The sequence below is a fragment of the Nymphaea colorata genome, chromosome 5, assembly GCF_008831285.2.
Source record: "Nymphaea colorata isolate Beijing-Zhang1983 chromosome 5, ASM883128v2, whole genome shotgun sequence".
NCBI classification, from domain to species: domain Eukaryota; kingdom Viridiplantae; phylum Streptophyta; class Magnoliopsida; order Nymphaeales; family Nymphaeaceae; genus Nymphaea; species Nymphaea colorata.
This window is the reverse complement of record NC_045142.1, coordinates 1,495,005-1,510,795: the sequence shown is the minus strand read 5'-3', so window position 1 is coordinate 1,510,795 and position 15,791 is coordinate 1,495,005. Positions and strand designations below refer to the sequence as shown.

Sequence of the window (15,791 nt, the reverse complement as noted above, 5' to 3'; positions counted from 1 at the left end):
AGTCTACCTGTTTCACCAGACCGTAGATGGACACTAGGCAGCCTGAAGCATCAATCTCACTTGCAGCACCAGCAATATGGATGTCTGAACTATTCAACCTATTTACAGAAACCATATTTATTATGAGTAGAAGGGAAAAGTGAGGAAAGGCTCACACGTACACATTTGCTAAAAATTATTTGGTAAGCACTAAACAGTTTGCATACAAAAGACGTCATTAATGAGGTATCTGTAAAGCTGCATGGAAAGTGAGATAGCTATCTGTAAAACCAACCAGTTACCAGCCCATTTAGGAAATGCAAGAAGAAGATACAACTCATCCACTGACCTGTTTAACAGAGACTAATTTGCAGGATTGCTCCCGCATCAGCGATGAAAGTACCCTCGTTTAGCAGGGAGAAGTCCACAACCTGCTCAGCCGAGGGCAGTCCATCGGCCAATCTAATGTCTAGGTCCCTTGCTTCCCCCCTCCTTTCCCTCTTTGTTCTCAAATCACTAAAACCCTTAAAGCACAACGAAACCCCTAAAACCCAGTCATGCATCCATGGAAATGGAGGCTTGCACAAGATGAATCCCTCTTGCCTCAATCGCAGGCTTACCTCCTTGGATGATGGCTCCTTTCCCTTTTTGTTCTCAAATCACTAAAACCCTTAAAGCACAACGAAACCCCTAAAACCCAGTCACGCATCCATGGAAATGGAGGCTTGTGCAAGATGAAACTCTCTTGCCTCAATCGCAGGCTTACCTCCTTGGATGATGGCTCGTTTCCCTCTTTGTTCTCAAATCATTAAAACCTTTAAAGCACAACGAAACCCCTAAAATGCCAGTCACACATCCATGGAAATGGAGGCTAGCGCAAGATGAAACCCTCTTGCCTCAATCGCAGGCTTACCTCCTTGGATGATGGCTCGTTTCCCTCTTTGTTCTCAAATCACTAAAACGCTTAAAGCACAACGAAACCCCTAAAACCCCGTCATGCATCCATGGAAATGGAGGCTTCCGCAAGATGAAACCCTCTTGCCTCAATCACAGTCTTACCTCCTTGGATGATGGCTTGTTTCCCTCTTTGTTCTCAAATCACTAAAAACCTTAAAGCACAATGAAACCCCTAAAACCGAGTCATGCATCCATGGAGATGGAGGCTTGCGCAAGATGAAACCCTCTTGCCTCAATCGCAGGCTTACCTCCTTGGATGATGGCTTGTTTCCCTTTCTGTTCTCAAATCACTAAAACACTTAAAGCACAACGAAACCCCTAAAACCTAGTCACACATCCATGGAAATGGAGGCTTGCGCAAGATGAAACCCTCTTGCCTCAATCGCAGGCTTACCTCCTGGTGAATGTTTGGGCGCAACAATGGGCAGGGAAACATTAACTTTTCGGTGTTGCTTGGAGTTGGGTCGGTGTTCACTGAGGGGCCCAATCCAATTCTGGCATGGGCAACAGTGGCTGCAACCCTGGCGTGAAGCTCCGTTTTACATGGAGCTTTATTGGGCTGGCGTGGGCAGGGGCCCACACGTAGCTCTGCTACTGCATGAGAGTAGGATTCGTTAGAAACTAAGCTTTGTCCGAGATATTTATTCTTCACAAACTTGGTCCATTCCCATTCCAAAGAGAGAATTCTGCATGCTGGGAATGCCAGACATGTTTTGTTCACATCTAATAGTCTTCTAGTCCCTACTCCTCTGCTGTTGGGCAGACATACTCTTAACTAGATCTGTAGCAGAAAACAGAGAGTTCTTAGAGTACAGGAGGAACGGTTAAATGACTATTGCCGTTATCTGGTTACATCACCAGTCTGCCCCCCCCCCCCCCCCAAACAAGGAAATTTAGCACAAATTTTGATAAAATTGATTGAATTAAGACGTAGATGGAGCGAGGAATTGCAAAGGGTACGGCTTGATCCAGCAAAGTCTTCCAGCATAAGTCGACACCTTTTGCTTCCAGTCAGAAAGCTTCTTCCCTATCTAAAGTATCAGATATGGACTCTGCATTTCTAACATGTCATTCACTTGAAGAGGCACCCTGGGATACTTAGTTGGGAAACCGCCATGGTACCATCCAAAATGACTAGCAACCCTCCTCAACTCATCCTCATAATCCGAAACCCACTAATAAAGTTCTTGTCAGGAGCAGAGTCACATGTGACCACAAAATCTATTTGTTTTTATATTGATCAACCCTAATCATTTGCTTGTTTATGCATTGAGGGCCAATTACTCAAATGTGGTGCCCCACAGTCATTTTACTATGTATTGAGGGGTTAAAGTTTTTTGAACTAGTGCCTCTCAGCCAAAAACTTCTTGCTCTTCTGTTGGTCGCTCTGTTTGCATATGAAACCATTCTTGCACTCCTTTTGATCTCGTTTGTTATATTCTGACATTGTCCTATGGTTGAATTCTGTGGCATGGATGGAACGTTATATACTTTAATATGTCGTTTTCACTCTAGCTGAAACGGATCTGCTTCCTTGAGTGCAGAAATGAGTATTTTATCCTACTGCTCAGGAAGAGAGCTAAAGCCGCTCCCTTCCTCTTAACCCTTCAAAGTTAGGCCTGCTTTGGATGCCTCAGGGTCCGCTATGGCAAGATCTGCTTCCTTGTTTGAAATTCATTTTTTGTCTGCTGATTCTTTTCCACTTCACTGTTTCCTGCATCCCATGACCCATCCTAGTATGATGTACTTTAAAACATTTGCTCTCTCCTTCTACTTCATGTATCAAATCCTTCTCATTTCTTGCTAATTGTAACTGGAATTGAATAAGAAATAGGAATGTACGAACCTGTTTCATTGACTTATACAGTATACCTTCCAAAAGCTGAAGTTTAGAGAAAATGAGTGTAAATGGGTCAGGTTTGGCATTGAAGATTTGCGATCTGCTATTAGAACAGATCCAATTCAAGTCCAACATTTACCTGAATTTGACTCCTCTCTGCAGGGTGAAACGGGTCGTGCTCCTCCATCTATGCCAAACCCGCTCCAAATTAAATTTCCTGATCATTTAGCTGAGAAGAATCGGCCCTTCTTGGTATAGAAAAACACAAGCTGCTGCTGTTACCTCGATCGCATCTTTCATCTCATCTTCTGACAACTATCACAAAGGAAAATCTGCTGTTTCCTTCTTCCCCTTTTACTATCAAAGAACTCTTTGGCCAAGACTGCATGAAGTTCAAACCTGGCCTGTCCAATCTCAGCCTGACCTTGACAGGACCGATTATATCTTTGAATCATTCTTCTAAAATGTAGATGGATTATTTTACATGGGTAGATTTTAAAATTTTTATAAAATGTAAAAGAACACACGTTTTTCGCTTGTCTCATATATGAGATCTTACCACCCTATGGCTGCTCCCAGAAAAAGAGAATTGGCTGCAAACAAGAAGTCTACTTAAGGTTTGTTTGGCACTAACATTGTGAGAGTGTTATATGAATCTGTCTTAGAAGAGGAGTATATTCATGAAACATTTGTACAATAATTCAAAGAATCTTCTCCATTTTTAAGAAATATTCATGAAATACTCACACGGCGTTCACAATGCCCATAAGATATGTGTTCTTTTGCACAATATGTGTGTGTGTGATTTGGTATAACGGCCCATAAGATAAGAGTTCTTTTACTTTGTTCTTAAGCGGCCCATTAAAGGACCATGACCCACTGGACTTGTTAAGGAAACAGATAAGGCCAAGTTCAAGTTCTTATAAGCTCGAGCAAAATTTTTCATGTGTGGGCACCCTGACCACCCATATGGGCCCGGTCACTAGTAGTCCAGTTTTTCCTTTCATAATGACATGCTCGGTGGTGGAGCTACGTTGTAGCTGGTGTGGGTAATTGCTCAGAGGCAAAGCCCTGTTGTGTTTTTGATAGACTAGGAAAAGTGTAAACGTAATTCTTGGTGGACATATTTTGATTAATTAGTAAAACCAGACAATTTCCACTTGGTTCAGATTCTGATTTAGGCTCGTTTGGTTGAGAAATAATGCGGGGAGCAACCACCCACCAAGCAGCCCCAAAAAAATTTCCCGATGATTGACGCTCTAGAACTGGTCAAACTCAAATCTAAAGACAATAGAGGCACTATCAAAGGACTCAAGAAGGAAACTCCAGCCAGCCATGATGATGGAAACAGGAAGGAAGAAATTAGAGGACTCGCAAAGGAAACTCCAGTCAGCCATAATGATGGAAACAGTAACGATTGTAATCGTTACAATACCAAGAAGGAAACATCATCTGGTCAACCGTATGAAGACAGTAATACAACAGCTGGCCAAGACAAAATTACAAAAGATGACTATGCAGTTGACAAACAAAGGCGCAGCAACTAAACAGGGAAATAATGCCTGTAAATTAGATATTGTTTCCTTCTGTAAAGATCAATGTAAACCCCGTAAATCAGGAAATGATGATGCCTGTAATTCTATTATAAATAGAAGAAAGGTCCAGGCCTATCGACAGTATGAACGATAGCTGCCTTTGTGGACGTAGGTGTGAGTTTACACCGAACCACGTTAAAATTAGGCATTCCTTCCTTGAATCTCTGCTTTTCTTCATGGTATCAAAGCAGGACAACCATATGGCGCAAAGCAATTCTTCTTCAAGCATAGCGTCTGCTCCAAGCAAACATCTTTACCCATACAATCTGAACGTTGCCAACTTTGTGTCAATCAAGCTCAATCAAAGCAATTTTCTGCTAATGCAAATGCAGATGATGGGGCTCATCAAAAGCCAGGATACAATTGGTTTTCTAGATGGAGAATATCAGTTGCCTGCAAAGTTTCTCACCACCTCTGATGGAAGTACAGTCACATAATTGAATCCTGACTATCTCGCCTGGCGGAAGTCAGATTGACTTCTTAGAGGATGGATCATTGGGACTATTGCTGAGGAAATCTTGGGCATTATCATTGGACAGCAAACTGCCATGGAGGTATGGACCACCCCAACTCAGCATTTTGCTAACAAATCCAAGGAACGAAAAATGTTTCTCATGCAAAAACTTCAAATGCATAAGAAAGGAAACTCGTCTATTGATGAATATATCCGCAACTTTAAAAAAAATTCCGATGAGCTCCCTGCCATTGGAAAGCCTATTTCAGACGAAACCAAAGTTTTTTGGCTTCTCACCGGCCTCGGAAAAGATTATGAATCTTTCCGAACAACCTTCCTCACTACCATGTTGAAACCACCAGCACCCTCATATCTTGAGGTAGTCGCTCTTCTTCACAATCATGAAACAATGAGAACTTTAGAAGAAGACTCTCCTAGCACCCGCGTTGCATTTGTCAGCCACCGTCAACCAAATTAGAGAAACAGGGGAGGCAAAAATCAAAACAACTTCAATTCTAAACGACGTGGTTTTATGCAAGCTAGTCAAGGTAGCTCATGGAATTCAAACAACAAAAACAAACACAGCAACCAGAACCGATCAGCCCAGGAAAAAGGTGTAATATGTCAAATATGCAGCAAGAGGAACCATAGCGGTAAACTGCTGGCATAGGTTCAATCAGGCGTTTCAGTCACAGAAGGTTCCACAAGCTCTAGCCACCATGAAAGTTTCTGATACTCAAGATCAACAATGGTTTCCCGACACTGGCGCATCGGCTCATGTGACGTCCAACGCAGATAATCTCAGTTTTCTATCGAAATATCATGAGACAAATAAAATAATGGTTCGAAATGGAGAACAATTAGATATTACTCATATAGTGCAGGCCACTATAGCTAATGGGCAATAAAAACTTGTTCTTGATAATGTTTTAGTCGTCCCAAAGATCAAGAAAAACCTTATCTCTGTCAGTCAATTAACGTCAGATCTTCCTTATATTTTTGAATTTCCAACTAACGAATTTGCTGTGAAGGAAAAGTCAACCAACAAGGTGGTAATTACGGGGAAGAGAAATGACAATCCCTATGCAGTCGGAAATAAGGAAGAAGGCAGCGACAGATTTCAAGCAGTATATTTTTCTACAAGATTTCAAGCAACAAATAAAGAAATATGGCACCAATGTTTGGGCCATATTCATCGTGAGGTGGTAAATTTTCTTGCTAATAAAAAGGCTATCCGTGTGACGCTCTAATTCTTTAAACAGTGTATGTTCTAGTTGTCAAATGGCAAAAGTGTGTCATCTCCCTTTCTTACCAGTGGATGAGCATTGTGATAATTTACTTGACAAAGTTCATTGCGATCTATGGGGGCCAGCCCCAGTTATTTCAGTTGCTACATTCCGATTTTATGCTATTTTTATTGATGAACTCACCCGGTTTACTTGGTTCTATCCATTGTGCCATAAATCAGAGTTATACCAATCATTTACAATCTTTCATAAATATGTTGAAAATCAAGAAGTTTCAAACAGATGAAGGGGGGGAATTCAATAGTCTCAAACTTGCAGCATATTTACAAGAAAACGGTATACATCATCATAAAGTCTGTCCTAAGACGCCACCCCAAAATGGAATGGCAAAAAGGCGCCACAGGACCATTGTCGAACTTGGGTTGGCAATGATGTTCAATGCAAATATATTAGCTTGGTACTGGGTTGAAACGTTTTTCACTGCTGTTTGCCTTATTAATAGGCTGCCCAGTGCCCACTCCAACGTTGAAGATGAAATCTCCTTTTGAATTGGTTTTTGGAAAAAGTTCGTCTTACTCTTGTTTGCAGATATTTGGGACTAGATGCTTTCCATATCTAAGAGATTACACTCTCAACAAACTTGAACCAAGATCTTTACCATGTGTATTTTTGGGATACAGTAATACAAGTGTTTACATCCATCTACAGGAAAAATATATATATCCCGACACGTTGTCTTTGATGAAAGTATCTTCCCCTACAAATAGTCTGTAACACTTTTTTCTACATCATCCTACAAAAATGGAGGCACATACGGTGATTGGATGGCATTAGATCATTGTCCGGATCTTTCAAAAGATGATAAAAATGATGTTTCATGCCAAGTCATGAATCATCATCATCTCTTGCACAATGGATCATTAGACCATCGTTCAGTTCAAGACACCCATGGAGGAAACAACAATATTTCAGCACACAAAACATATGGTAGCGATGAAGATCTACATGGTCCAGACGAAAGTGATATGCCCTCACCAGTCAATGAGGCACAATGCCAACAGCCTGAAGAAAGACAGCTGATCCAAGACAGCTCCAATATTCACTCCATGATAACTCGGGGTAAGGTTGGTATCTTAAAACCAAATCCCAAGTATTTTTTGGCATTAACAGTACCACTTGAGCCAAAAACTGTCAAGCAGGCCTTTAAGGATACCGATTGGTAGCTGCCATGAAGGAAGAGCTACGTGCTTTGGAACAATGCCACACTTGGACGTTGGTACCACGCCGACCAGGTATGAATAGTCTCAACTTTGGGTTTTTAAAACAAAACTCAAGAGCGATGGAACGGTCGAGCACCTCAAAGCTGGACTTGTTGCTTGTGGGTTCAACCAAGTGGCTGGTGTTGATTTCCTAGAAACGTTCTCTCCTGTTATAAAACCAACAACTATTAGAATTGTGCTAACTCTTGCTCTCTATCACAATTGGGATATTCAACAAATGGATGTAGACTTGGATCAAAGTGTGTTTATTGAACAACCATCGGGCTTTATTGACAACCAAAAACCAAGTTATGTATGTCAGTTACATAAGGCTCTTTATGGTTTACGTCAAGCTCCAAGAGCATGGTACGATCAGTTTGGCACCTACCCTTTATCAAAAGGTTTTTTCTCCAGCATCTCTGATTCTTCTTTATTCATTTACAAAGACAGACGTGGTATCATCCTTCTTCTACTATATGTCGATAATATAATTTTAACAGGCAGCCATCCCATGCTTCTTCAAGAATTCATTCGAAATATTAGCAAGGAGTTTTCAATGAAGGATTTGGGCTATATTCATCACTTCCTTGGAATAGAAGTGATTCAGTTTTCAGGTGGGCTCTTTCTAAACCAAAAGCAATATGCCTATAGCCTGCTAGAAAGAGCCACCATGACTTCATGCAAACCAGCCGTTACGCCCTCGATTCAAAATTAAAAAAATCCGGTTGATGACACACATTTCTCAGATCCAACACTTTTTTGTAGCCTGGTCGGAAGTCTACAATACTTCACGTTCACACGGCCCGACATTTCTTTCGTTGTTAACATCATCAGTCAATATATGCAAACGCCCATGGTCAGTCACTACCAACTAGTTAAAAGACTACTTCGATACATTAATGGCTCCACTGACATCGGATGTCATCTCTATCCTCAAGCTCAACTCCAGCTTCATGCCTTCTCTAACTCCGACTGGGCAGGCTGTCAAGCAACACGTCGCTCAACTATAGGTTTTGTTACATTTCTTGGCACTAATCCTATATCATGGACAGCAAAGAAGCAATTGACAGTGGCCAGATCTACCACCGAGGCTGAGTATCGATCAATGGCCTCCGCTACTGCTGAATTAACTTGGATCACATACATTCTTAAAGACATCGAATTGTATCTCCCAGAGCCGCCGATTCTCTATTGTGACAACATGTCCGCCCTTCAAGTGTCTATCAAACCAGTTTTTCATTCTCGAATGAAGCATGTTGAATTGGATTATCATTTTCTAAGGGAAAAGGTTGTGCTCGGTCTTCTTACAACCCAATTTGTTCCATCAACTCAATAGGTGGCCGACATTTTTACCAAAGCCGCAACCTAGCACTTTCCATCCTGCCGCCTAGTTTGAGGGAGAGGCTAAAGACAATAGAGGCACCATCAAAGGACTCAAGAAGGAAACTCCAGCCAGCCATGACGATGGAAACAAAAAGGAAGAAATCAAAGGACTCGCAAAAGAAACTCCAATCAGCCATCATGATGGAAACAGTAACGACAATACCAAGAAGGAAACATCATCTGGCCAACCGTATGAAGACAGTAATACAACAGCTGGCCAAGACAAAATTACAAAAGATGACGATGCAGTTGACAAACAGAGAGGCGCATCAACTAAACAGGGAAATAATGACTGTAAATTACATATTGTTTGCTCCTGTAAAAATCAATGTAAACCCTATAAATCAGGAAATGATGATGCATGTAAGTCTATTATAAATAGAATAAAGATCCAGGCCTATCGACAGCATGAACGATAGCTGCCTTTGTGGATGTAGGTGTGAGTTTACACTGAACCACGTTAAAATTAGGCATTCCTTCCTTGAAATCTCTGCTTTTCATCAAAATCAACCAAATTACTCGCTACAAATTCTTGCATCAACTAATAGGGAAAACATCGATTTCTCAAATAAGCAAAAGCCCGAATAAGAACGATAAAATGTGCACACCAATTTAGAGATACACGGGAAGCCGAGGTTGGTGAAAAGTACCTCAAAATTGCACAGGAATACTTGGTTCCGAGTGGTAAACGGCTGATTGAATGATGTAGAGACCGAGAGAGAGCAAAATGAGATCTCTTAGAACATGGATTAAAACTCTAGGGCTCCATTAGGCCGATTGCAGCCTTTGTCTTGCAGCGAGAGGATGACGAGTATATCCCCTTCCCCTCTTGGTTGGATATGGAGCCCCCTTCCCCGATATTAATATGTGTCCGGGTCTGGATCTGGACGTGCAAGAGACAGTTATCTAGTTCCGTTACTGCATTGCAAAATTTAGGGCTGCTCCAAAACGGGGATCTCGGGTCTAATACCAAGAGAATGAGTCTGACTGGGTACCGTTTTGCATCTTGCAAGTCCATTCTGAGTGAGATCCAAGAGACACACAAATGTGATTTGAGTAATAATTCACAAGTAAATGACTTTGGAAGATCCTGGGATGGCTGTCGGTAGAGTTGTTTACTTTTTACCCCTTGCTGACGCTGCCTTCATTATTTTTTATTGGAAATTACCATGATCCACAAATTCCACCCACATATTTTTAAAATATTTATTTAAGAAAACCACCTTTGGTCATATTCTTATGTCTCTAATGTTATTAACCCAATCCTTAAATTTATTAACAGTATAAAAAAACACCGCCAGCCAATTTCTTATTAGAAGTTCGATGGGATCCATTGGGAGAATCCAAATGAAAAATTGCTTTCCAGATCTGGAAATTGGTCAAGTTGGGCGGCTCCAAATTCAATGTCATTTTGGATATGGGTTTTTTTTTTTCTTATATTGAATTGTGCATTTGTATTAGATGACTCAATCAATTTACGTGGTAAATTTATCACGGTAAATTTTTTTGAAAAAAATAGGATGAAATTTAACCCTCTTTCAATTTGAGGTCATGTTTGATGCACAAAAAGAATTTAACTTGGTAAATTTAACCATGTTTGATGCACAATGAAGAATTTAAACTGGTAAATTTAACCCGCTTTTATGCACTTGGTAGAAAAATTATAGAACTCATGTTTTTTTTTTCTTCTCGTTTCAATTTGATGTGGAAAGAGACGAGCCAAAGCTCCGTTGTATGACAACATTGCGGCCATTTTTTGTTTTAATTGAACTTGACAGTCCCATCCACGCTTTCTTATACCGTGAAGCAATATGAATGTTAACAAAGATATTGCTGTGCCATTTCCATCCACCACACAAAATACCCAAGATGACCGAGTGTCATGCTTGCCATATGACATTTTGTTTTAACAATAAGCAGGAAGGGCTGAGAGAGCAATAAGCTCGACGGGTGAAAAGGGGCGTCACTCGAGCGGGTAAAAGTTCACCCGCTCATTTAACACCACGAATGGGTGAAAGTTGCGTGTGTTTGATAGGTCATGTGTATGGGCGGGTGAAATTTCTTTCGCCCACACAATTTTCCCCCTCCACTTTGGTTTTATTGCAATCAAACGCACCCTAAGGGAATACCTCCGCCTTTTTTCCAACCCTCTATTTGCCTTTTGGTTCTCTCTGCTCTCTCCCAGGCGTTCGTCCTGCTTAGATGTTATGATTTCGTCCTGGTTCACGATTCTGAGTGTTGTTATGAGTGAAGGACCTTCACCAGCTGTTGATACGGTAATTTGGCTAACTTTTTTTTTTTTTAATCAGAGAGATCTTCTAGCTTCTTGATTAGATTGTCGCTTCTTCTGAATGCTTTGATTTGTTCGTTCTCACAGAGAAATATGTTTTCTTGTGTTTCTGTTTGATTTTTGCTTTTTCTCCGTGGGAATTCTTTGAAAGGGGCTTCTGGATATGTCTGTGACTCCAAAATTTAGCAATTCATAATATGTTTGGATATGTTATGATATGAATTTATTTTTATGGTTTTTTGGGTTCGCAAGTGGCCGATCGTGTTTTCCTGGTTTCATTGTCTTTTGCTTGGCGTGTTGGTTTTCCTCGAACTTACGTGTTGTGACAGACGCCAAGCAAAAGACAGTGAAACCGAAACCAGGAAAACACGATCCGCCACTTGCGCACCCAAAAAACCAGAATAATAAATTCATATCATAACATGTCCAAACATATTATGAAATTACGAAATTTTGGAGTCACAGACATATCCAGAAGCCCCTTTCAAAGAATTCCCACGGAGAAAAAGCAAAAATCAAAGAGAAACACAAGAAAACCTATATTTCTCTGTGAGAACCAACAAATCAAAGCACGACAATCTAATCAAGGAGCTAGAAGATCTCTCTGATTAAAAAAAAAAAAGTTAGCCAAATTATCGTATCAGCCGGTGGTCTACTCAGAATAGCGAAGCAAGACGAATGCCCGGGAGAGGGCAGAGAGAACCAGAGGGCAAATGGAGGGTGGAAAAAAGGAGAGGGAGTTTCCAAGTGAAGAAGGCGACCGAGGGAGCGGGGGAGGAAGAAGGGAAGAGGGAGAAGGCGAGAGAGGGAGGAAGAATGGAGGCGAGGGAAGAAGATGGGAGGCGAGAGAGGGAGGAAGAATGGAGGCGCAGGAAGAAGGAACGGGGGCGAGGAAGAAGGGAGCTAGGGAGGAAAAAGGGTAGCAGAGGAAGAAGGGAGCAAGGAAGGAAAAAATGAGGCGGAGGAAAAAGAGAGGAGGGAAGAAAAAAGGAGCCCACAAGTACGAGGTTGCAGAGACATCTCGGTCGAGTGTTCCAACTTTCCAAGATTCCGACCAGCTTATTGAGATAATCATGAAATATAATAATTAATTGAAAACGTAAAAGAAAATGAAAATATTGAAAATCATAAAAATATAAATCTTTTGAGAATTTGAAGATTTTATGCGGGACACACCATCTTAGTTTTTTTGGTGAAGCCATTGACCTTAGGAACTGGGTCCTACTGGAGGTTGGTTTTGCTTTTAAGCACGGTAAACAACTTGGTCCATTCCTAGAGCTCTTCATGTCAATTCAATTCAGATTCAAGACAAGTTCAGATCTGAGTTCAGATCTAATCAAGAAGCTAGAAGATCTCTCTACTAAAAAAAAAAAAAAGTTTGCCAAATTACCGTATCAGCACTGGTGTAGGTCCTCCACTCACAACAACACTCAGAATCGCGAACCAAGACGAACTCCCGAAAGAGGGCAGAGAGAACCAAAAGGCAAATGGAGGGTGGAAAAAAAGCGGAGGTTCCCTTATAAACGCAAGAAGGTTCTGAGACGCCGAAAGTTTCATCAATTACCATTCATTTGGTTGTTGGCTTGCAGAGCCATAATTCTTTTCAGGAGTGGGTCAAATGATCTGCGGGTCGGACTAAGAAGAGCAACGGCAGAGCCAAGAGGAGCGACGGTTCGAACCAAACTAAAAAAGTTTGATTTTTTCAAAAAAAAAAAAAAATTCCTGTCCCTCCGCCCCTGTTTCCCATCAAGATCAAGTCAACTAGTCAAACCTCCCCTTGCTGCTCCACCAAAATTGATCGAGTCTATCCAGTCATCTAATACAAATGCACAACTCTCTCTCTCTCTCTCTCTCTCTCTATATATATATATATATATATATATATATATAAAACCCATATCCAAAATGGGATTGAATTTGGAGCCGCCCAAATTCACCAATTTTCAAATCTGGACAGCAATTTTTCATTTGGATTCTGCCAATGGATCCCATCGAACTTCTAATAAGAAATTGGCTGGCGGTTTTTTTTTTACTGTTAATAAATTTAAGGATTGAGTTAATAACATTAAAGACATAAGAATATGACCAAAGGTGGTTTTCTTAAATAAATATTTTAAAAATATGTGAGGATTTGGATTCAGGTCCGGGTAGAATTTGTGGATCATGGTAATTTCCAATAAAAAAAATGAATGCAGCGTCAGCAAGGGATAAAAAGTTAACAACTCTACCGACAGCCATCCCTGGATCGTCCAAAGTCATTTACTGTTGACCTCCGATCTAGATGGGAAAGTCGGTTCCCAACTTAGTTGGATCAATGTGTGATCAGCCGATATCTGGCCGAACTGCTTCAAAAAATTTGGAAATGGGAAAGAAATCAACATTCAATTAAGAAGTTGATCAGTTTAGAAAAAAATCTACGAAATGGCATCCAGTTAGATTTGATTCATATTGGGTTTAAATAAATATCCAATTAGATTGAATGGGAGTAACCAATAAGGGATATATATATATACCATAGCATTTGCCCAAAAGTCAAATGCATATCGTAGGTATCAAGATGCAAATCGCCTTGTGTTCTAAATCACATTAGAATCCAAAAATACTAAGCACCTACTGATATGCATCAAACTCTACCATATAAGATAGAGATAAATATCTTTGTTATTTTCTTAATATATTCATCGTCGTGTGAACAAATATTGATAGAAATTTTGCATGCATGGATGAAGTTCTTAGGCTATTCCATTCAAATTTCATTTTAGAAATTATCGTGATATCAGTTTTGATCAATTAAATAATATTTGACAACAAAAATCTCCTTAAAATGTTAATATTTCAAGAAATGGCTTGATTTAGTAACAAAAATCTCCTTAAAATGTCAATATTTCAAGAAATGGCTTGATTTAGTGTATGGCATGACTTTCCGTACAAAATTTAATTTTATACTTATTTTGAGGAAAAAGTTCTCTCATCACAACAATTATAAATGGAGAAGACATGGGGAAGACCAAACACCAAATTGCAAGGATGAAAAGCTTGTGCTAGAGTTGGGAAAACTCTGACTATGTTGCACTCTCTTAGGCGGAAATGAGCATGTTGGCCAATATTTTGTTCACATTAGGTTTGTTTTAGGCTAAGCTTTAAAGGTTTAGATCTTATTTGTAAAGGTTGATTATTTGATATAAATTTGCCACGAGACTTGTAGAGATGCTTCAATGCAAGGTCGTTTCGCTGTAAAAGGTTTGTAGCATCGGGCAGGGCCGGCCGGCCCGTCGGCCCTATGAGCCTAATGATATCGGAATCTTGAGGTCACGACCCATCACCAAATATTCACCGCATTTGCCTTATCCTCCACCAATAAACAGACCAGGCACACGGCTCAGATGCCTAGTTATGATTTTGAGGTATCGCATCGACATGTTGAAAATTCAGTTTCAAGGGAGGTGAAACAAGAAAATTCATATATTGGGTAATATTTTTGTAGGTGTTATGAGAAGAAAATCAATGTATGGTTGTGATTTTTCGAAGTTTCAGGGAGTAACACATTAACCAGACAGTATTAGATAAGTATGTGGCTCTGTACATAAAGATCATGTTTTGGTATGTTTGTTTCTTTCAACAAGTTGCAACTTATTATGTCTTAGTTATTGTTTATCGACAGTTTTAATAAGTCCGTGATGATATTCTGCATCTTAGTGGTCCTTTATTGTTTTGGTTATTTACATGTGTCTAAGCATGCAAGTCTTTAATTTTCCATTTTAGACTCAGCATGGTAGCTTGTAGTAAGTCCGAACAAGAGTTAAAAGGCTCATTCTCCATTTCTCCCTGCCCTTAAGGTCTAGAGCTGTGTCAGAATATGAAGTAAGACTAATGAACTTACCTCTCCCTATCACTTAACCCAGTAGCATAGCACCCAAGGAAATTAAACCAATGATTGAGTTCTATAATTTAAATATTTCTCGACTCCGACTTTCTCTTGAGGTGCTAATTTGACTGTACCCATACAGATAGATGTACAATTATATATGTTGATGACATTATTGATTTGAAGTCTCGTATGGTCGACTAGATCAAAGATTGGACCCCTTAGTGTCAGGCATTTGAAATAAGCCATTACTGATCTCATAGACAACTGCAACAATTTTCTAATGAATTCTAGAGTCGAAAGTTGAACCTGAGGGCCTAATACTCATTTCAAAAGGCAATATTTTCAAAGGGTGCTTAGTTAGCATGAACATGGTGCTTTTAGATAATACTAGCATGCATCCCCATGCATTGAACTATGGCGTGAAGGGAGGCTGTCCAATGAAATACATTGGGCTGCCTTCATGGGATCTTTCATGATCAGTTGAATGGTGACTAGCTTTTTAAAGTAATGCAGCCATTTGATCGTTTCGTCCGATCAAACAAGATAGATGATTAAGAAAAAAAAAAGAAGAAAAATGTAATGAACATTTTCATCATCTAAGATTAGTTTACACCTTTTTTTTCTTTGTTTTTTCTCTTAATTATCCATTGCTGTAGATGGACAACCTTTCTTAGATAGCTGGGTGATTCCAGCTATCTAGAGTCATCGTTCTCTCTCTCTCTCTCTCTCTCTCTCTCTCTCTATATATATATATATATATATATATATATATATATATATATATATATATATATATATATATATTCTGACTTTTCAAAGTCATCTAGCCATCTAATAAGGGTCATTTGATCTAACATAGATGTTAAAGATAAAAACAAGATGAAAAAAGTGATCGACATTTTGTCCTCTAATATTAATT

The 15,791-nt window shown here is 39.9% G+C and overlaps 2 protein-coding genes across 56 annotated transcripts in view; one reads left to right on the top strand and one right to left on the bottom strand.

The window, feature by feature from the left end:
- LOC116253928 (uncharacterized) overlaps window positions 1–15,791 on the top strand; it is an 82,374-nt gene that overhangs the window by 17,564 nt on the left and 49,019 nt on the right. The window lies entirely within an intron of this gene.
- The window catches only part of LOC116253929 (uncharacterized), an 80,367-nt gene that overhangs the window by 22,498 nt on the left and 42,078 nt on the right, over window positions 1–15,791 (bottom strand). For 20 of the 47 annotated variants that reach the window (XR_007573394.1, XR_007573392.1, XR_007573393.1 and 17 more), the window contains exons 1-2: window positions 893–1,324; window positions 8–98 (exon numbers count right to left, since the gene is read on the bottom strand). Coding sequence is in view for 11 of the 47 variants with exons in the window: in XM_050077834.1 (XP_049933791.1) it covers window positions 8–98; window positions 893–981 (180 nt within the window). In the remaining 36 variants the exon portion in view is untranslated. The other 27 variants (XR_007573406.1, XR_007573398.1, XR_007573403.1 and 24 more) reach the window with 9 other exon arrangements.